Below are 22,784 nucleotides of genomic sequence, written 5' to 3' on the forward strand. Positions count from 1 at the left end.
CCGGGAAATTCTCTGTGTTCTGTGATCTCGAGGGCCGCCCACTCCAAACACCGCATCAAAGGCTCCTTTATCCCCGTGACAGGTATCTGTTTGGAGCAGTACATCCCCTGCCCCATCACACTGGTATTGCATTTCCTAATTTACAAAAAAACTTTTTTTTTTTTACCCCACTTCTGCCATTCCTGTTCAAGCCAGATACTCGTTTCAGAACAACCCGTGACAACACGCACCAACTACCACCCAATTTCCAACACTTTCCACGTGGCTTCACTCTCAGTGGGCAGCGCTCATTTCTTACTCTGTTGGTAAAACCATTTCTGAACTCAGCCCAAGGAAAGTGAAGCTACAGGTGCTGCAGTGCTATTGGCAAACCCTGCGTGGAACAACAGGTTCGTTTTCATTTAGGAATCTGATTTAAATGCAAAGATTTCTAAAAGAGAACTGGGAATGATTGATCCACACTGCCCACATGCATTTTCTTCTGGCTTTAGAAAGGATGCTCTTCATGCTCTTTGCCTAGGATTGTACAGTGCAAGAATTAAACCCAAAGCTGCTGTAGAGGCAGCCGTACAGCTGCAATGACTTCTCCTGGGCCACAGACTGAAGGCAGCAATTTGACCCCAACTTTTTCCCCAAGCAACCAGAGGACATGATACTGCAGCTTTTCTCGACCGCTCTCCCAAGGACTGCAGCTCCCAGGGGGACGCCGCGCTGGCGTTTCGTCTGCATCGAACCCGTTGATGCCAGCAAGCATGAGGGACTTACCAATATTGACAGAGTCCTCCCAGTCTTCCAATACTTCTGTGACAATAAGTACGTAAACATATGTCCTGTGTTTCCTGTCCCGATTCTGGAAGGCAAAGTGGACAGGATAACGACAAGGCTACCGAAAGAGAAAAGGTGATGGCACATGGGCACAGCGACTACAGGTTGTGCTGCCTACAGCAGCTCTGATGCTGCCACGCCTGAAGAGAGGTTTCTCTCACAGTGTAATTAGTTCTTAGCTACTAAAAATGGTGCATTTTAAAGGACTGGTCTGAAAATATTAATAGGGTTGCAGCCAGAAAGTCTAGCTCCTAATCTGCAAGACAGTATTTGGTGGATGGGAATGGTTACAGCTCAGTTCCTCAGCTGGAAAAAAAAAAAAAGCACAGGGAATATTTTCATCTGTTTTACACAACTGAAATAGTGAGATAACCGCTGTGAAGAGTGCTCAAGGTGCCTGGTGCCCCTTGAGGATGCACCTGACCAGCACTCACTGCGCTCCTAACAGCAGCGCACACCCCTCTCCAAATTGCAGAGGCCAGTTTGGTAGCTGCCTACTGCAGGTGCTGAAAGACTGAGGGCCACTGATCCCCCCGTGATAGGTGGCTTTTTTTTGGCAGCAAGGAAGGTATGAAGGCACTGAAATATTCGCTGGTGCACTGGATTACTATTAGTAACTCCAAATGAAACTGCAGATGATCAATGCCACTGAAAAGCTCAGTTTTTATTTAAGCAAGGAGTTTGAATTTTTTCTCCAAACCAGTTATCTGGCTTCCTTCACAACGAGCTGGGCAGTGCCTTTTCCTCCAAAAGGATTTTATACATTAAAACTTTACAACCCCAACCACGTCTCAAACTTACCTCAAAAATTCCCACTAATCTTCCTAACGTCCCTTTCACTCCAGCCTATGGAGAGTTCAAAGAGAAAAGAAAGGCTTTAGCGACAGCTCAGGACAGATTTCCTCATTTGTTGTGCAGGAGCAGTTCCTTCAGGACAGGAAGCAAACACTGTAATTCAGTTAGTCTGAGAACAACATGGTCACAGGAGAAACGACAAATGTATCGTGAGCTCTAACCACGCAGGCATTCACAGCACTTCTTCTCTTTTTTTGTATTCGAACCATTTTGGATTCGGTCTGGAGGAAAAAAAAAGTGTGGTTTTTTTCTTCTTACAAGTTACTAACATAACCTGAACGACCACCACCATCTCTAAGGTTAGCCTAAACGTGGATAAAATTTGCTCTGGTGTTTAGCAGTTCTACCTATGCAAAATTGCAGCTTAAGAAAATGCCTTTAAAGCACATATAAGACATTCCCCTACACTACCAAAGCAACATGACAGCTTCGAGGATTTTCGGGGCATCCTCCATCCGCATGAGCAAACAGAAGCAAACATAAAACACTTGCAAAGCGGTAAGGTGAGCTCCCTCACAGCAACATGACGCGTTTTGATACACCACAAAACTCAGTTACCCATTGAAGGAAGGCTTCTGAATCAATGCAGAGACAAATCAAGAAGAGATCTAAGCAGCAGGCACGAATGCAAAATGCCAGCCCACTCTCCTGCCCCTAGACCCCTCCTTTTTTTCCAATAATTTACATTCCCTCCTTTGTGCAGCTGTAAATGGTCGGAGCTCGAGTGCTCCAGAGAAGATGACACTTTGCTCCATGACTTACTTGGTCTGAAGCAATGCACACAACCTGGCACACAACCCAGCCACGTCTGGAAGGTAAATTCACTGCCATCTTCGGCAGCTGGAACACATCCTGAGCAGCTCAGGAAAACAGTGTTCCTGCAGCCTGGGTATCCAGACCTGAGCATGTCAGACTTTTTATTTTCTTTAAAAAAAAAGTTATTTGAGTGAGGAGAGCTATATACTTGATACAAATTCTCTGTCCTAAGCGGCCAAGATACTGCGTTCTGCTTGTTCAGCTACTAAGCAGCTGCTGTACAGTCACATGCTTTCAGGAAGGGAGACCTTTCATTAATTAAAGGCTACGTAAGCTCCTGTTAAATGAGCACGGCTAGCAGAACCACACTGCCAGAGTGCACATCGCTCTTGCTTCTAACAATAGCTGGTGGCAGGGCCACCCCGAGAGAGGAAAGGGCTTTGGGGCTCCCACTGCTACCAGCACCCACAGAACCCAACTCCACCCTGCAAGGCGCTGCCTGACCTCTGCTTCTAGGAAGCAGCTTCTCAGCCGAACCTTTTCTGTTGTTTTTGGATGCAAAATGCGTCATCTCGCTGGTAGTTCTTACGTCCTGCTCAGCCCATAGGTGGGCCACTGCCTATTAACCACCGGGCTATTTCTGGAGTCAAAGAGCAATTCCGTGAAGGTCACCGCACGCGTGTGCGCGCACCAGGGGCAGATAACTGGTTCTGACCTTTGCAGGCGAGCGATTTTACCTCATCTGCAGAGCTGCCGCTGCTAACCTGGACTGATCTCTCGCAGGAGTGAACTGGACAGCAAATGCTGCAAAAGAATTTCATTCAAAGAACACAACTCCTTAAGCAATCTCAAATGCTGTTTTTTTTTTTTTAAAAAAAAGATAAGCAGTCCTATCAGTTAGCTAGCAATAACAAAGAGGAACGCAAGGCTTCCACCTTCTCAACATGCATACATCAATATATTAAAAAGTGAAGTGTAATCAGCTATTTTAGGTAAATAACGATCTTAAGCCAGTTTTCTCTACTTGTTCCTGAAGGTTATTGATTAACACTGATTCATATTAATGAATTTCCGCTCTCGTTCCTCACCTGCAGAGGCACTGAACCAAAAGCCAGCGATTTTGGGATTGTTTAGCAAACTCTCCTACCTGACTAGAGACAAATTTATCTCCGGGCAACTACCCAGCCTGGAAACGAAGCAGGAATACTGCACGACCAGCATCCCAAGCAGCTTATTCCCAGCTCTAAAAGCATGCTTGAACGAATACAGGCAGGAGGAGCCCTGCCTGGTGTTCTGGTTAAGCCAAGAGGTGAGCAAAATAATGCTGCCTGCAAACCAAGATCCTCCTTCTCCATTCTGCCCAGCTGTATTCACCCAAAAAAGCAGGAACAGCGATTCCAAGACAAATGTGCTGAAGGAAAAATCACACCGAATTATTATTACGACTCAAAGAAGTGCCCGAGTTTCCTTCAGATATGAATTTACCACACGCAGTAGCAGGCGGCAACGTAAATGGATCGATTCCAACGAACTTCAGTTTGGCCATGACAGAAGTGAGAAACACCAAAGCCTTTAGGGCTGGAAAGCACATCAACCATGAAATCCTCCAGTCCAGTGGCTCTAGAACCCAAATTTACTGGTACCATGAGTTTTCAAAACTTAGAGGACACATCCAACCCGGGCTGAGTTACGCCAGTCCCTGACACAGCACTTAACCCGCACACCACAAGCCCAAATCCCTACAGTCATGGCTTTGTTTAAGGGCACAAGGGAACACGAAGCAGAACTCGGTCTCCCACTAGTTTCTAACAAAGTTGCCTAAGATACCAGAGTTAAATATCTGTGGCTGTTATCACCAAAGCAAGCCAGATAACGACCAGCACAACTGCTCTTGGAGCATGCTGCCTTGTCACTTCTCTAGGGGCCACCCCTCAGCACCTTCCCTGGCTGCAGGACAAGGAGCATTTTCTTGGAAAGTTGGATGTGCAGTCACAGGCTCATCCAGGACTGGAACTGGATCTAAGTCTTAATTTGCACCAGATGACTCTGGAATTTCTCCTCGGTAGTAAACGCATCGGGAATCCTCTGCCCTGACAGGCCTGGCAGAAGCAGCACAATTTATTTGGGCTCTGGTTCCCCCACCAAGCACTGGAAGTAGCGCACATGGAGCCTGTGCTGCCATCCTCAGGATCCACACGCGTCCTCAGAGGGGCAGGAAAGCAGCAGCAGCTGTTCCACCTGGAGGTGTGAGAATACAGTGAATAAACCGAGTGACAGAATCCCCGGGAAGAGGCACGCTCCTAAAAGGAGACAGAGCTCACGAAGCCAGCTTCACATCCCCTGCTCCGAGCACACAGAGGACCCGAATCAGCTTCCAGTCCTAACGTAGCCCCAACTGCAAGGAGAGGCAGGCTTAGCAAGAGCGTGCGAGTGTCAGCAACACCCAGCTGCCCCAAACAGCGCCCGACTTCAATCCCCTGCCGCACGCCCCGAGGGGAGGGCTGGGCGTTCAGGACAAGGAACAAAAATCTAGAGGAAATGAAGCTTTACTAGTTCTGCTGCTCGTGGAACAACTTGTTTTAATAAAGAAAAATTACTGAAGACATCCAAGAACAGCAGGTTCAGGTTTCAAAGCTGAAAATAAGTTCGGGTCAGATGCAAAAAGCAGCCTGCAGCAACACCATCTGTTCCTAGGGACAGCTTTTATTTCCTTCCATCTGAGCTAAGGAAAATGTGGGTTGGAATTTCAGCTATTTTACTTTGCTCTATTAGGCTCAAAGCCTGCATCTACTATAGATTACTGCTGGGCCAGAGGACTGTGGTAAAACACCCAAATCTTTGCTCTAGCACTTGCAGCACTGAAGGCAGTAAATCACACCCAGGACTGCTAGCTTAGACAAGTCCCAAAGACACCAATTACAGCAACTAGGCAAAATTTCTTCCTTGTGCCTCAGAGAGGGTTATACCTCCCCACCTAACCCTTTCCTGCAATACGACCAACACTCTCTCACATTTATGAGGTATCCTAACAGACCGAAGAGCTCCCAAACATTGCACTCATTTTTCTGAGGTCCGAGCACACAAGGCAGCAGGCAGTAGTGAACTCGGTCTGTTTGCGCTGAACATTCCTCAATCTACGAAGAGTTTAAAGCAATCACCTCAGTCATTCATTCATTCATGGTCCCTGACGTGGGATTTCCAAGAAAAATAAAGATATGGGGCTTCCTATCTTTCCTTCTTCCCTAGCACTGAAAGATGTCATTATTCATACCCTACATCACACCCAAAACACATGAAACGGATCAGATTATTTATAAAACACATTTAAGAGGAAAACTACTGTCTAGCGACCAGATCAAAGTGCTGGCATGACGGACGAGTTCTGATACCGGCATCAATTGCCTGTTTGATCACAGATGAGGCACAACTTATCTGGCTTCTGGTTCCCATGAAGAAAGCATGACTAACACGCTCATAGCTTTATAGAACTTGACATTTGCTAAGTATTTAAAGGTCAGGATGTGAAAGATGCTAGAAGTGCAAAATTAAATGCCTTTGGGTTTAACAGATGAATGTGGAGGCTTTCTTCAAAGTCGCTCCGTAATAAGTTTAATTTAAGGCATCTATTTCTAAAACACGTTCCTCACCAGTTGCTCACACCCATAAAAAAAACCCTTACTCCCAACATGAAATTAATTTTGGGGAGAGAATGCAACAGCAAAAAAATCCAAGAATGAAGACAACTATACTACATTGGTACTATTCTTTTAAAAGGCCACATCATTTTCCTAGAAGGGGAACCTTACAACATACCTGGCGTTCGCAGCCTTCTAAAGACTGACTACTTAATTTTTCAACAATTTGTCAGAAATAAGCAGTTTTACCCTGAAACACTGCTCTCATTCAGAGCCAGCCTACTTGTCTACTGCTGCTTTGCCTAGAAAGAATGTTCAAGACCTCCGTCACTTCGCATTTCATGCAGACAATGGTGAGCGTGACAAGTGTTGGTACCTGTCTGCTTTAATACATCTGCTGGCACAGCTTACTGTAGATAAGGACTGCCTCAAACTAGGACAAGGACTAACCAGCTGGGACAAAGGGATCGCAGGTTTCACTCAGAATTAACGTTTTATTTTCAGCACAGCAATGTCAAAATTCTGAAAAGCAAGGAGGGAAAAAGTCAGATTCCTCTAAGTGCTGATCGCTGCAGCAATCACACGTACAGGCTCAAACACACACACGGTGGAATTAAGAGTGAATGCAGAAGTTAAAATTCTTAGTTTGGGGGAAGCGTGCTTTAAAAAAGAAAATGCATACCATGCAGAAAGAATGAATTGAGAAAAGCCAGCCTATTGTCATCTTCAAAGACCACAAGCAACTGAAAGGGTAATGAGTCCTTCCAGCTCCTCCAACTGGCTCTTATTAAAATGGAAAAGGCATACCAAAGGCAGCGAAAGAAAGCCTGCAAACTTCTTCCATAGCTTTGGTCAGCACAAGAGCCACCTTCTTTCAGGATAAAAGTTCCTGCGTGTTCACAGGCACAGGGGACGTGGGATTTTCTCTCTTCCAACACAAGCAGCAGAACCCATCTGCTCAACAAAGCTGGGGCCTCCTCGTGACCACCAGACATACCTGGCCCAGGAGAGGAGCTCAGAGCTCAAACCTACAGGGAAAGCAGCCTCTGCTGCAACCTCCCCGAAAAAGCCTAGGCTCATGTGAAAGGTTGAACAGGGATTAACAGCCTAACTCACACCAGCAAGCTCCAGCTAGCACGCACACCAGTTGCCCAGCAAGCAGCCTCCTAAAACCACCGCCCTGCCAAATCGATAGCACGAGCTGGGAAACTGGGTGCACGAGTCCTTTCCAGCAGCACAGCTGCAGCAGAGCAAACATTCCCCTCCTGCACGCACATTCCCCAGCAACATTTTACAGTAAACAGCTCGCCGAGCTGAAGGCGGTTGATGCACATTCTAATTCGGTGGACGCAGCACGAGCGGAGTCCTGGAACACAAACACATTTGAGGAAGGTTGTGCACAAATAAAAGCTGGCCCCTGTTTTCCACCTGTGTCAGCTAGCCTAATCATCATCAGCTGCAGGAGAGCTCGGGTAATTTTATACACGACAGGCTGCTCGTCTGCAGGCCACTTGTTGGAAGGCTGTTATTTATTATAGGTTTGGATGGCCGTGTTTCAGCCTCCCACCCTGCACTCACATCAAACAGGGCTCGGTGCCGCGAGGCGAGGGGCTCTGGGCGTCCTGCTGCCTTGGGAGCTGCTCACTGCTGGTCGAGCGGCATTGGAGCAGAGAGGCACTTCGCTGGGAATGACTCAACCCTGCCAGGCTGCCACAGTTTGAATTACATTCTCATTCGGCACCAGTCCACGTGAGCGAGGGAACACCAGCTGAGTGAGAGGGGATTATCTCAGCCAGCCCAAACCAGTTTCTTCGCTGCAGATTGAGCCCGTGCCAAGGCTTCCTTTCAGCCACTGAGCTGTCATGGAAAGAGAGCAACTCTTCCAAGCTCTGCGCTGCCTGAGAAAGGGAGGGTCGATACAGATTTATTTTAGGGATGTGAAAGGCGAAGCCACGCATCTCCTGAATGAACCTTGGACTTCTGCAGCAAATAATTTAATTATTAACAACGATTAGGCTGTAATAAATTAAATATCGTAATTAAAACACTTCTGTTGTTCTGGTTAAACTCACTTTGGCTTGATTACTGAGTTACTAAAAAAGCCAGAGCTGTACTACAAGCTGGAAACACAATTTGCAAGCAGCAATCCACAGGACTAGAGAGACCTAAAAAAAGAAAGTCGCTGTGTCGCTTCATAGCTTTCTGATAAACTGCTGGATTATAAAAGCATCCCAAGAGAAACACGCAGCTCAGGAGCTGCCACATTAAGGCCAAATATCAAACATTGTTAGAAAGCAACAGGTATGGCCAAGTATTTTGCGGGGGGAACTTGACAGACAAGACAAATAGAGCAGCTACTGGGGAAACTTCCTTCCAACTCCCATCAATTTGCTCTTTATTTCTGTTCTACAGCACAAAGATTTATAACCCTCTTGAAAGCATTTTAATCCTTCCTTATGTAACTAGGAACCTACTTGGTCATCCATACATAACCAGTTAATCGTTTCTGAATCCATGCATCCCTCCAACTCGATAATATTCAGTTCTAAAGACCAATTTTACATCCAGTGTAATCAACTACCATTCACTGACTTGAAAATCCTTTACAAAAAATGTTCTTCCAGCTTTACAAGAAGCACACACCTTCTCCATACAGTTCAACGTGTGCTGCTATTTGACCCCATTTCTGAAACAGCTCCAATTCAAAAACAAAGCCATGAACACATCCAAAATTGTTGCTTATGGTAACTTTTGTGATCAATTTCTGGTATTCATAGAAAACTCAAAATATACAGTAAACCAAAACTTATTGACATTCCTATGACACTTGGGGTGTCTTCAGTGGCTCATAAGGGCTTGTTTCTATTTTATACCTAATTATTAGCTCCACAAAAGCAAAGCTTTTTTTCTTAAGTTCTTTTAGGAAAGCATACCTCACAGAAAGGTAACAAAACAGAGAACATCGTTGTATGTATCAAAAGTTTAGAGCTTCATTTTATCCATTATCAGTTAAAAGTTTCAGGTGAGGAGAAGTCGATGCCAAACGAGAGCCTTAATTACATTCCTGTGTTGCCTGTATTTAGGACTCCCTCCCACGTACAACGTTGAGGGTTTCCCTCCCACGTACAATGTGGGTGTCACCAGTGACCCTATATTTCTCCCAACCTCGTGAAAACAAGCTGGAGTGCTGAGAACCCTCCCAGAGCCCCATCTAACACCGAGCAGTGAAGCTCCAGGAGCCCCTGCTCTCCTCAGGTCCTTACCTCTTCACAGACCTCTCGCACCGCGGCCACGTTGGGCTCCTCCTCGGGCTCCATGCCGCCCCCAGGGACAATCCATCGGTCCGGATGACGACTGCTGCTCACCAGCAGCACCTGCGGAGAGCAGAGCACAGCTGATGGATGAACTCACAGCAACGCTCCTTCTCAGAGCCCAGCTGCAGGAGGAGAGGTGTCTTTGAGCCTCTCACACCTCCAACCCAACGCCAGTCCTTGGAAATGCTCCGCTCTTCCCAAGGCGATTTCTTTACCCCCTTGCAGGCAGCTGTGCAGGCTGCGTGCTCAATGCCAACGAGGCACTCCAGCACTCCGAATTATTTCAACCATTACCTTCTCGTTGCTCTCGAGCACTGAAGAATAAATTAAGCCTCTGCATACCAAACCAACAGTTTGCTATGTGAGACAGCACCACAATACGCACGCTGTAAGAGCCTGCTGCTGTACCCAGTCACTGACAGCTGGGGATACGTGCCGTGCAGTACGACACTGCCCAGGAGCTGCTCAGCACCTCCACCCTCTGCACAAGTTCCTTGATTTACCTTTATCAGGACCTTTGGCCTCGCTTACCTCTGCGGTGACATTAATGATATGCACCAGGCAGGTACCTGCCCACTAAAAACCTGACAGGGAATTGTTTTAGGAAGGGTTTCAACCTCCCCGCCTGCCCCTTCCTTTGTAGCAGGCACCGAGGAGCTCAGTCAGCTCTGGGGCCAGCACTTGGTTACTTGGGCTTTGGATGAGGTTGTCCAAGGGGGTGTTTAAGCAAAATACAAGTTTAAATAAAACCACCTAAAAGCCCTGCCAAAGGGCTGCAGAGGTGGACGGGCTGTTTTTTCATCAGGAAAACGATTCAACCGCATTCGACCATTTTCACAGCAGTCATCTTTCATAAGCATTCTTTGTGGGATATTTCTTGAAACGCTTTATCCCAATGTAATTCTGCTCCGTACGGTTCTCTTTTTGTCTTATTAAACTTCCTTGCTGTCCTTTGGAAACACAAAGCTAGCTAACAAGCTCAACTGGATGAAGCTTTTCCCAAAGAATCCCGAGGCACTGTGCTTATTAAACTTACTTGCAATACATCCGTGAGCAGAGATGGAAACTAAAAACAAAACTAATACTGTTTTTCAGCTCTCTAAACAAAGCTTGTTCATTAGAGTCATCATGCTATACTTCATCATTTCACGGGCACAAAGCTCCGAGCCAAAGGAACTTGCTCCAGAAACTTTCCAACATACCAGTCCAATTAGGTTACAGGCCAGCTGTAACAGTTTCAATCAGACATTTCAAAGTTAAACTGCGCAAGGCACTAAAGTCCCAGGCTTTACTGTGTAAATGTTGATTTACCAGTAGCATAGGAAAAGATTTGCACTAATTATCAAGAAGAGATCTACCTACAGAATTCAGAATTACACGTCTGAGGCAGAAACAAGCTCGAGATTTCAGAGTTTCGCAGGACTTTTCTCCTCTGGAAACTCTCAGCTGCCAGCTGACCACCCCACAAAGCGATTTCATTTTTGGGGCCTAGGGATGAGGGTGGCCAATGGGCTGGGGCAGGGCTGAGGAGAACCAGGATCAGCTGCAGGCTCCAGACAGCGGCTCTCCAACCAAGAGCAGCAAAGCTAAAGGCAGAAATTGAAGAGGTGTCACAAACGTTTGGCAACTGCTGGGCTAACCTTTCCTAAGCCTGGAACTAAACCGGGGGCTCTCAGGTATCAGAACATCCCTAATCAGCAGCCTTCCGTGGATCCTACTAATTATAATGCCTCAAAACCTCATCTTTGGTCAGAACCCACACCTCCACCCTGCGAGACGTGAAGCAGCATCATTTATTAAGCAATCCCCTTCCGATCCCCAAGTGCTACCCCACCCGTCTCTTGGATTAGGGCAGTCAGAACGCAGACCAAAATGAGCTAAGCCCAAGGGGCTCCCTTCATCCTGCAGCTTCCTAATGGAGCTGCTTAACTACAGCCCCTGTCCTGCTTATCATGCAGGCTGTGTGATGTGATGAACAGCACCTACGTTGTATGAACACCCCGTGGCGTTGGCCTTCCCCAGGGGAAGGCAGAATTCCTTTTCCCCAGACGCCCAGTGCACACCGACCATCACCAGCCTACGCAGGCAGCGTGCCCTCACTCATCCTCAGCGATTTTGGGGCTCCGAGGAGCCCAGCAGCAACCACCTCTGCTTTGTCAGCTGTGGGGACACAGGGCTTGGACTCGGTGACCCCTCTGGGTCCCTTCCAACTCGGATATTCTGCAATTCCACGGCCCCTGCAGGCTCAGCACGCAGGGCGTGCAGTTGGCCTGTGCCACCTTCCCCGGTGTCTGCTCCCATCACGTTACAGCGCTTTTTTGACTTCACCCTGACTCATCACCAGCACCACTCACGGAAGAGCTCGGGCTGAAATTCCTAACTCCAGGCCAGGAGGTGATTCCGGAGACAAAGTTAAGTCACAAACATTTCAATCAGACCCTTTCCTGTTCGGTAAGGAAGACTCACGGTTGCAGTTTCTGGTTTCAGTGCGGAGTCCCAGCTCAAAGGAAAAGGAAAAGGAAAAAAGCAGAGCTGCAGAAGCAGCTCCCTGCACACCAGCAGAGCACAGGTCACGGCGTTGAACTCCTGCCACCTTCCACTTGTGAGAAAAAGTATCTGCTGAGGGAACGGCTCTACAAAGACTTCTAAAGGAAAGGCTGCTGGATTGTTCAGGCTGAGACAATGCTTCACCAACACACCAGTAGGAACTTTGAGGTGTAAACAACAGTTTTAGGCAACGTAAATTAACTTCAGCTGGTCTGGCAGTTGAGCATTTTCTAAATAGAATTAGCATGAACAACCCTCGCTGGGAAGGAAAAACCTGTCATTCTCACACTTTTATGTAATCAGACTATTTCCTGTTTAATAAAAAGGAAATCCCATCAAGAGAGAGCAGGAAACATGCCCTACAAGGTCATTCTTTTCAAACGGCTTTAAACAGGATATTGCTCCCAATGAGCTCCCCCAAGACAAAGGGAGCTGGTTCACCAGGAGGGTGAGACATTGCCGTACTCTGAGCCCCCACATCTAAAAACGTCCCGAGTCCCAGGACCTGCAACGCATTCAAAGGTGCCCAGTAAAAAGGTCACTTGAACCGTGGCTTTGGGTTGTAAGATCTTACAAACAGCCCCAAACCCAGGAACACGAGAGCTGCTGAAAGCCATTCGTGTGTGGGAGGCCCAGCCTGAACGCTGCCTCCAAGATAAGAAATCCTCAGCAGAAACCTTCTGCCCCAATAGCTGGGGGGAACACCACACACCTGGCCAGGAGGAGACTCCATTTTTGCTGGTGAATTTCGTTATTACATAAAATCATTCACCTGTCTACAGAGCAACAAAGAGATTTTAATCAAAACCGTCATAAAAAAAGAGCGAATGTTACTCATCTCTGACATCTGCTTAAAAGCAGGGAGGAAAACACCAGATTTCTCAGAACTGGAACTGCACAAGTTTAATCTGTAAGGTGCAGCCGAGTCATCTGCGCCCCTCACCTCGGGCAAGGCAACCTCTGTCCTGCCCGGCAGCCTCCAACACCGGAGCTGCAGCAGTGTGAAGCTGCAGTAACACGAAGCTGCCCCTTTTTGGAGTCCTGCATTCACGTCCACTTCTCCCTCACCCTTCAGAAGACACCAAGGGTCCCCTCACTGCTCAAGGAAGACTTGGAGAGCTACCCACTGGCACCTTTGAGAGGACACAAGCTAGACTTTTGGTTTCATTCAAGCCAAAACGCAAAGGCAGGTTTACGCCTTGTCTTTACGATGGGTGCTGAGGCTCTTGGCTTTGAGGCTCTTGGCTCTGAGATCTCGGGGGCAGGTTTTGGAGCCCAGTCTTGGTGGGAAAGCATTTGCAGGTATCACGTCGCCCAGCCAAGTTCTGTTTTCCAGGATTTGAAAGACACTGATGTCATTTCAAAGTAGGGAAATGAGCAACACAAGCCTCCTTGGCAAGGCGCACGGCAGCCCAGAAGTAGCTCTCAGACACAATCAATGAAATAAAAGAGAGGTTAGAAAAATAAACAGAGTTTGAAGCCTACAGCAGGGGCTCCTGATCTGTAGCCCTAACGGCAACAACCTCCAAAGCAGGGGGCACTCAGAGAACTAAAACCCACTGTGGGCTTTCCCCGGGAGGAGGCAGGGGAGCAGCCGAGGCACCTAAAGCTGCCGGATCCCCGTGCGGAGCCCGAAGAGCCATGGGAAAGGGGAAGCGAGACTGACACAGGGATAAACCCATGAGCCCCCGGCACACCATGCTGACCTTACCACAACCTAACCACGGACAGCTTCTTTTCTCCACATCGCGTTGTCTTCCAGAAGGAATGGAAAGCAAAAGCCGAGCAACCAAGGCGAAGCAGAGGATTCCCTCCTGCAAACAGCACAGGGACAGAGGGAGTCCCGGCTCCTTCCCTGCGATGCTCGATTTAAACAACAGCAACCTCCCATCAATAAAACAACAGTGGCGACATTGTAGGCAACCCGATTCCTAGAAAGAGGCTGCACAGAAGCACTGCGGCAAAGACTGAAAGAGCTGCGACGTTATTAGAAGCTGGCTTCCAGTGTTATTAGCAAATGAGCCGTCTTCCCTCCCGTCCTCCAGGAAAGGAGGCTCCCAGCTGATGGCAGCCCAGGACCCTCAGCCTGGCAGCTCTGCCCAGTACGAGGCAGCAGACAAGATGTTAAAGATGTGCTCTGTGGCCCAGCCCCGTTCTGCTGCCAGAAAACAATGTATAGCTCCCGGCTCCCCAAACTGCCTCTGCGTCTCCTTCCCTGTTTCCCCCAGTACTCGTGCCATGCCCCAAGCACGAAGCCCCTGACATTTCAGACTCATGTCACACCTCAGTGTTCCCTATCGGAGCACCAGGCTCGTGCCACACTCCAGTGGGACTGGCAGGGAAGGAGGCTGACTTCAGCGGCTCTCACCTCTACAATCTGCCTCTGAAAGCTTCGATGTACCAGGAGGCTCCGCATGCTGCAGTTCAGAGCTCTGCTAGCGACGCTCCGAGTCGTCCTCTGCCCAGCCAGGATGCTGCAGCTGGTACAGCTCTGTGTGTGTCCAGCATCACAACCACCTCCGATGCGTTACCCCAAGCTAGGGAGTGCTCTCACCATCCCCAGGTGTACTTACTGCAGTTAATGCTCATGTATCTGGCAGAGCCAGGGGCTGACTGCATCAAACCACCTTGAAATGCTACGAACACCAGGCTGACAAACCGAGCGCATGAGGAAGAGGAGAAGGAGAAAGAGGAGGAGGAGAGGGGCACCCAAAGCCATGCAAAGCCCCCTGCGTCCCATTTAGCTGGCAGAAACACAGCCCTGCTCATGCTACCACAAACCCCGCATTTTGCCAAGCTCCTGGCAGCCCAAACAAGCATGCCGAGGAACGCCAGGTTTGCGGGATGGCTTCTCCCACCCTCTTGCTATTCGGGGCACGTCACAAAGCCAGCACATTGCCCCGCGGCACCGAGCACACAGCGGGCAGCAGGTTGTAGCCAGCTTTAAACATGGTGATGTTTCCAGCCAGCACAAGCAGGACTGAAATACCTCAAACCGCAGAAAAATCCTGTCCTGACCCTAACGGGAAAAGCACGTTCCTACAGGAGCACTGCTGGTCCTCAGCAGTACACATTTTCTTAGGCAAGGGTTATTTTTCCACAGGCACCCACACCTTGCTCCGTGGCAGGATGAGATTTGACTTACAATGCTGTACCAGGAAAACAGAGGCAGCAAATTAATGACAGAAAGCTCAAGGAGGAAATTGTTCACACTACAGATCTTGACAAAAGGAAAGCCCGAGCCTAGAAAAAGGAGGCAGAGGTGAACTGGAAGAGGTTCAGGTCATTTCAAGTGCTTGGATCATACCTACAGAGTTATAACCAAGATGAAAAATAAAGAAAATCCCATTGGTTTTTAGGCTACTCCTTAGAATAACAATAATAAATCACCCTGTGCTGCTATGCCGGCCTCAAAATGCCACGGGTCACATTGCTGTTACTACACATCGCTTGTAACTGTAGAGTGCCCGCTAACTCCTACCGAAACAAGACAACCCAGAGTCCTTTCCCTGCATCCCAGTTACACCACACAGCTCTTCTGCGATGCGTCCATGGGGACGAGGGGCAGGCAGCAGCCGAAACGCCTGCACGGCGCCGCTCGCCTCGGCAGCGCGGGGCTGATAAGGCGGCACTCCCAGCCACAGCCCCCCGATAACCTCCTGGTGCAGCTGACACCCCTCCGGTCACCACGCAGCTCTTGCACAACTCTTCCAGGCAGACTTCTCCCAGAGGAATGCTAGCTTTTACACCGTCTTTTTTCTTTTTTTTTCCTAAGGAAAATGAAGGGAGTTGGTATTTTTGCACAGACCGAATGGCTGCACGTCAGCAGCTGCCTGTGTGTACGCTGCCTGGTTTGCTTAACAAGTCCTATTCATAAACACAGCACAGAAAATACCTACAGCCACAAAAACTCTCAAGAAGCTTTTCAAATATAAGTAATTAATTCTACATAGAGCATAATTACGTTATTTACACAAGAAAAAGTAACTGCCCAAGTGGATCAGAGTAAAAATAACATAAACCGTCTGAATTATCTTTTTTTTTTTTTTTTAAATAAAAAAAAAAAAGCCTACCCAGGAGGTAGTTGTATCCCCCTGAATTTTACACGTTAACGTGAAATTTCTGAGAACAAAGAGTCAGTGTGCACTGGGCACTGCCCAACAGAGAGCTGCAGACACAGCCCCTGACACACGCATGCACCGCTTGGGAAAGAACCGTGAGCAGCCTGTGCAGTCGCCCAGTGGGAGTGAAAAAGAGCTACAGGTTAACGAAACCGACTCCTGCTTCCCTGTTACGGGGTGTTATATACAGCACCTGAACGCTGATGTTTGTTATTTATAAGGTAGACCTGTGAGTTTCCTCTTTTTGTCCTATCCCAATTGTTCCGGGAGACCCCACCGCAGAGGCACGCAGCCCAGCATTAGGATGAGCCTCCTGATTTCAAAAAAAGAAAAAAAAAAAACACAGCATAATGATAAAACCCAAGCACATGATTTATCTTCCTTTTGCTGAAGGGAAAGGGGTTCCCCTGTACCCCACAACCATCCAGCCTGGGAGAGACGAAGCCTTCGGGAGCAGCCCCAGCCGCTCGTACCTGGCTCTGCAGCCGGGGCAGCGTGATGAACCCGGCCCAGGACTGATCCTGAGCATAAAAGAGCAGTGGTGGCACACAGGAATGGGGAGAGAAAGGCAGGGACAAGCTGTAGCCTCTGGTCAGACAATAAGAGGCTTGGAGACAAAAGGGATTTCAGGGAACTGGCAGGAGAAGAGACAAGTGCCACCAGAGCCACTGCTCCTGGGTCCTTCTTAGCAAACTCGAGGGTTGAGGGGACCCTCTCCATGTTTGCCCCTTTCCTTCAGTTGCAACAGAACGAAGACTGACTCAGTTCTCCAGTTTCACAACAGCTTACAGAGCTTCCAGTAAGATAAGTGAAAATTTAACAACTTTCATCCTTTTGTACTTTGGCAAAGTACAAGAGAGCACGGAGCTGCTCGTCAGACTGCTCGTGGAGGCTTCCCTGGTGAAAAGCCAGAAACCCCTTTTTAGATGAAAGCTCGGTTTTGCAGAAGTTTAAACTCTTGGCCTCGGAGAAAACCAGCTACCAACAGAGCAGAGAGGGGCAGGAGAAGCACAAACAAGAGAACTATTTCTAAACTGGCCTATATCCTACTGGGGATGTGGTAATGTGTTAGCAACAGACAGGGAGACCTTTATTTGGTTTCAACCACAAACCTTTTGTGTAGCTGAAGGGAAGGTAAAGAGTCAAGCTGAGCCATTGGAACGGGGACTCCGAGACTGTACTGCACTGGCACTCGATGATCATATGATGCTGAGCTCCCTTTACTTCCAGGCAGCAAAGTACTCCAAGTGGCTGCAGCTAAGAATATTTTTATATCGAAGCAAACGCACCAAGGATGGCAGAGGAGCACCGCGTGGTCACCACCACAGCCTGCCATTAAGGCTGGAGAAGTGCCGTGCCACACCAGCTGGGTTTAAAGCTGACCCAGGAGAAGCAAAAAGAAAGAAAGGTTCGTCTGCATGCCAAGTAATTCCCCCAGCCAGGGTCGGTGCGGGGCTGCAAACCAGATCTTTTGGTGTGGCACACGTGGAAAACCATGGAGCCAGAGCGCTGACCAGCCGGCGTGTGAAAGTGCGGATTTCTCATCTTAAATTAGACTCCATTCACGACTGAAAAAAAGGACAACCAGCCCTGGATGCTATTCTTCTCGAAGCATTTCCTCCAGAAGTCTTTGAAAAATGCCAGTTGTTAACGAGCGGCTTGTCCTTTCAGCAGATACAATGCAGGCATGCTCCAACCTGTAGCTCCACCAGCGCAGGACCTCAAGCCAAGCAGCTCCTTTCAGTTCTGCTCAAACGTAACCCAGAGATGCTGCCGCTAAGCAGGCTTCCATCTGCCTCGTAATAGTACGGCATTAGGAAATTTGCTGGAACCCTTCCTCATTGAAACAGCTGGTCGACACAGAAAGATGCTTGTATTATTTAAAAATAACACCCTCACAGCAGGACTGGGAGGCACTGACCTCACAAGCAATAAAAGGTGATTTCAGAGGGAACGGAGGCCTTGGGAGCTCCTGAGCTGCATGCTCCCCTTCTCTGCTCTCCCAGAAGCAGCAGATACGCAGGGAGGTTTCCCCATCTGAACAGCTGAAAGCAGCAGTCCTGGGGGGGGCTCTGCTGCCGCCAGCTTCTCTAAAGCCTGCTCACACCTTTCAGTTAATCCTGGTGATTCCCTGTCCTGCCCAGAGACCCCTCTGCCGTGCCTCACTGCTCACCAAACACCACAGATACAGATTTTCCATGCAGCCCAATTAAGAATTTTTTGTTTTGTTTTGTTTTTTTTACCCCATTTGAGCTTCATTCTTAAATTCTCCCTTTGCTGCTTTTTAAAGGCCTATGTAACAAAGGCAGCTTTTCACCCAACGTTTGGTCTTCCAGAAATGTTCCAGAGCTGCTTTCATGTCCAGAAGTGGAAGCTTCCCAACCCAGCACGGAGAAAACATGCATCCTCAAGCAGCGTGCGGAAAAAATAAATCACTTAACTAAAAAAGAAGCAAGGAATTTTTATGCTAAGCCTCTTTTTTTTGCAAATATAATGCCTAACGAAAGCCGTGCTGTTCTAACAACCTCCATTTATTGCCAAGACTTTACAGAAAATTAAGCCTGTGAACTGAAGAGCCAAGGGGTAAACACCTAAAAACAAGCAGTCTCCTCTGTAAGCGTAAACAGAATTTCTCTAATTTCTTCTTGTTCATTGACAAGACTGTTGAATTCAGGAACTAATTAGGGGATCAAAAAATAAAAAAAACTTTTTTTTGTTTTAAATTCATAGTGGGAAGGGAAGGAGAAAAGCAAGAGATAAGAGCTACCGTTTCTTAAGCTCTTAAAAGCAGCAGTAACCAGAAGCAGCCCAGCCTACAAGCAAATCACACTTCAGCACTGCAAGTTTGAATTATTTATCAAAAGGCCTTGGGCCTTTATTTATTTATTTAAAATCCGTTTAAGAGATCTTTAACTAACATATTTTGGTTCTGTTTTTTTTCCCCCTGCCTGGAGAAACCCTTCAAATGGATCTCAATTTCCATTTAAATAGAAGCAATCAATACTGAATAACACCACTAGCACCAAAGTATTATTTTCCAAGAGAAAATGAAAAACAAGAAATCTTTCTGAGCAAAAGCATACTTTCAGAGTTGAAGTATGTAATTGAACGTGGACTGATGACACATTTCCAGTTATTGAAAAAGCACAAGCAGCAATGAGATCAGAGCAGCACGCTTATCGCAAATTAATTGAACTTTAAATAAACACCAGCAAATGGGAACTACACCAAAAATAATTAGGAAAAAATGATAAAATCAAGGTTTCTTCCCTGCTGATTTAAATTATCGATACAAGCATGATTCACGTGGCTCCTGGCCTACGATGAAGTGCAGATCTGCACAAGGAGCCATCCTGGTACCTATTGGGTTGGTACTAGCTTTCCTAAATGAATTTCTTGAACAATTCCACTTCGCAACCAGCGATGGAAGCAGGCACAGAGCCGAGAGCGCCCGACGCACCTTCAGCCCTCCGTTAAATACACAGACACCATAAATAAAACAAAAGCAGCGCTGAACGACCGCGTGATGTCCTCGGGAGGCCAACTCCAGCTCCAACTAAGGACACCCCGCACAGCACCACTCACGAGGCACTCAGTGCTCCTTCATGTCACCGCAGGGAGCAGCAGCTACCTGAGCTCACCGACACGCTCACGGGAAGGGCCAAACACCCGGGGTGGCCAAACCTAAAGCTGGAGAACGGAGCTCGGGGAGAGCCCACGCTGCCCTGGTGCACGGGAAGTTTTCCAGGGCTGCGTTTGCAGCCTCTGTAACAGACCTGTGGAAACGACACGATCAGGGAGACAGCCAGCTCCTGACTTCTGCTACTGCAGCTGGAAAGGGATTTTTCTGCCCTAGGTCCTACAAACTAAAGACTGAGGTGGCATCAGCTTAAACAAGACTCAGAATCCACTAAATGCTGTTGCCAGCCACAACTTTGACACGGAGACAGCCTTAAAAATCTTAACCTTAAACAAGCAGCAGCTTAAACTACACTGCAAGAAACTGTCCCAAGTCAGCGTGCCTCTGAACGAGCTCGCTTTTACTTCTTCACCCAGCTCAGGTCAGCATTGTGAAACTTTCCCATTAACAAACCTTCGTGTCGCCAGCCCCACAGCAGCCCCCAGCCCTGAAGCAAGCTGCAGTCCGTGGCACTCTGCGGATCGAGGAGATGTAGAAGAGAGACCAGCGGCGAGGCAGCAGCCGATTGCATCAGGTAGCTGTTAACATTACATTTGTATTCTTAACCAGAGCGTAATCAAACATGGCCAAACACCTAATCCTTGAGAGGAATTGCCACATTTGCCTCACAAATTGTGTAAAGTTGCATCAGAAAACTCAGATGCCTTCAACCACGCGTGCTGATAAGCCCCGGTATCATTACACAATGCGATTACATTCTTCTTTAGAGTCAGTTCAAAGTACCACAAATTCCCTGAAAGTCAGGGGAAGAACCAGCTACGACGCAAGCTGCACCAAAACACGCTGGATATATTTATTTATTTCAGATCATTTTGAGGTGAAGTGTTGACACTTCACCATGACAGCACAGCTACAAAGGTTCTGCTCAGCCTCCTTCGCCACGTTAACTAATAACTGAACGCTATGCTAATTTACTTTCCTCCAGTGAACCGTCTGCATTCCCGTCTGATTTCCTGTAGCTACAAATAGGATAATCAGGAGAACAAAGCCTTCAGTCCTGCCACTCAGGAGGCAGTAAATGAAACGAGGTACGCCTGACTCCGTAAGAAGCAAAAAAAAGACCTGCAGCCTAGTTTGTCCCCAGCACTGCGAGCCCACGTCAAAACCGTGTTAAAAAAGAATTGTGCAAAACGCAGATCTGAGCAAAGTTCCTCTTGGTAAGTTCGCAGACAATAGGAGCACTTAGCAACACCGCCGCTTGCAAACTAACCAGTTTACCTTTAATTCCCACTTCCTCCCAAGCCTCTCTGGACAGCAACTTCTGGCACTCCATCAGTCCCCTTTTATCCCAGTTTCTTTTTATAAAGCCAAGGTCAGGTTTCCTCTCCTATCTCATGTGATGTGCTGGACTGAAGTTCTGCCAGCGTGGTTGGTCCACTCAACTGCCAAACCCCATCCCGTGCCACAACACTCCTTACCAGGCTGTTCCACCACCCCGAGGCGTGCAGGCTCTCGTTCTGAGCAGCTTTCTTGTGTTTAGTAACGCAGAGAGGGGGCGTGCAGCCCCCCAACTTTCCCACCGGTGTGCAAACACCTCCAACAGACCCCCGCTGCTGCTCCGCAGGGGATGGCAGGGGAATATTCTGCTCCAGGCTGCTCCGAGGCATCCAGCTGCACCTCACGGGCAGCCCCATCCCCAGCCGTGGGCATGCACAGCCCCCACCCCTCTCCCTCTGCCCCCCTTGCCCCCTCTCACCCCCCTACCCATCCCTTTTTTCCCCTCTAACCCTGCCCCCAAACCCCTGCCTGCTCCACCCTTACCCCTCCTCCCCCCACCCCCTTACCCCTGCCCCTCCTCGCCCCCATACCCCTGCCCCCTCTACCTCCCCCCCTACCCCCCCTACCCTCTCCCCCTGCCCTGTCCCTTCTCCCCAAGCCCCCCCGTGCCCCCAGCCCCCCCCTTTGGCCCTGCCCAGCCCCCCCGGGCCCTGCCCGCCGCCCCCCCCTCACCTCCTCCTCGCTCTCGCTGCGGAAGCACAGGCAGGCCGCCCGCTTCTTGTAGCCGTCCCCGTCGTAGGTGCGCGTCTGGTTGGACTTGAGCTTCATCATCCTCCGCTCCGGGGGCTGGAGGGGGGCGGCCGGGGGCGCGGCGAGGCCCTGAAGGGGCCGGGAAGGAGCCGCCGGGGCTCCCGTGAGGGGCGGGCGGGGAAGGCCGGGGTTTGGGGGGGGGGGGGGGGACGAGTACGGCCAGGGACCCGCCTCCCCGCGAAGTCTCTCGCTCTCGCTGTCTCTTTCTCCCGCGGGCCGGGAGCCGGCCGCTACTCGCTGCCGCCTTTCGGCCGCCTCATCCCTCCCGTCGCTTGCAGCCGCCCCGCCAAAGCCGCCGCCAACGCTCCGGCCACCGCCGCCGCCTCCGACGACGACCGCGACGCCATCTTGGGGCACGCTACGCAAACGGCGCAAAGCCGCCGGGCGGGGGAGGCGGGAGGCGGCGGCCGCCCCCTGGCGCTTCGCCGCGCGGCCGCTACGCAAACGGCGCAGCTCGGCTTCCAGAATCGCTTCTCCCCCCCTCCCCTCCTCAGGCACCGCCACCACGCCTCCGCCTCGCCACCGGCCCTTTACGCCAGCGGCGCGGCGCGGCCCTTCGAGAATAAGGCGGCGGCTCCTAAACCCTATGGGGAAGCCCGGGCGGTTACGCAAAAAGCGGAGGCAAGGAGCCGGCCCCCGGCGCACATGGCTCCGCTTTGACAGCGGCCCTACGCAAAGCGCGCAGACGCCGGGCGGTGAATAGCAGACTTACGCAAGGGCGGCTTACGCCAGCGGCGGAGGGCGGGCGGGCGGGCGGGCGGGGGGCCGCGAACAAAGGGCAGGGCCGGGGGGGGGGGGGGCGGTAAAAACCCACCGGGGGGGGGCCGGGAGGAGACCCCTGGGGCTGGGGGGGGCTGCACAGCCCCGGCTCCCCGGGCGGCAGCTCAGGCCCTGGGGAGCCCTACAGGGGCTCCTTGGGGGGGCCGGGAGGGAGGGGAGTGCTTTGGGGTGCCCCCAGGTCGGGGGGCTGCTCTCAGCAAAAAAGAGGGGTTTGGGGCTTTGG

At 49.6% G+C, this 22,784-nt stretch overlaps 1 protein-coding gene across 2 annotated transcripts in view; it reads right to left on the reverse strand.

The window, feature by feature from the left end:
* NUDT3 (nudix hydrolase 3) overlaps positions 1 to 22,177 on the reverse strand; it is a 29,947-nt gene extending 7,770 nt beyond the window's left edge. Inside the window, exons 1-4 of one of the 2 annotated variants that reach the window (XM_038168200.2) lie at positions 21,704 to 22,177; positions 9,335 to 9,445; positions 1,627 to 1,671; positions 766 to 850 (exon numbers count right to left, since the gene is read on the reverse strand). In XM_038168200.2, the coding sequence (XP_038024128.1) occupies positions 766 to 850; positions 1,627 to 1,671; positions 9,335 to 9,445; positions 21,704 to 21,802 (340 nt within the window). In that variant the 5' untranslated portion in view covers positions 21,803 to 22,177. Of the gene's footprint in view, positions 1 to 765; positions 851 to 1,626; positions 1,672 to 9,334; positions 9,446 to 21,171; positions 21,376 to 21,703 lie in introns of those variants that run through there. The other variant, XM_027444698.3, reaches the window with a different exon arrangement.
* Between the last annotated feature and the right edge of the window lie 607 nt (positions 22,178 to 22,784).

The sequence above is a fragment of the Anas platyrhynchos genome, chromosome 27 (assembly GCF_047663525.1).
Source record: "Anas platyrhynchos isolate ZD024472 breed Pekin duck chromosome 27, IASCAAS_PekinDuck_T2T, whole genome shotgun sequence".
NCBI lineage: Eukaryota > Metazoa > Chordata > Aves > Anseriformes > Anatidae > Anas > Anas platyrhynchos.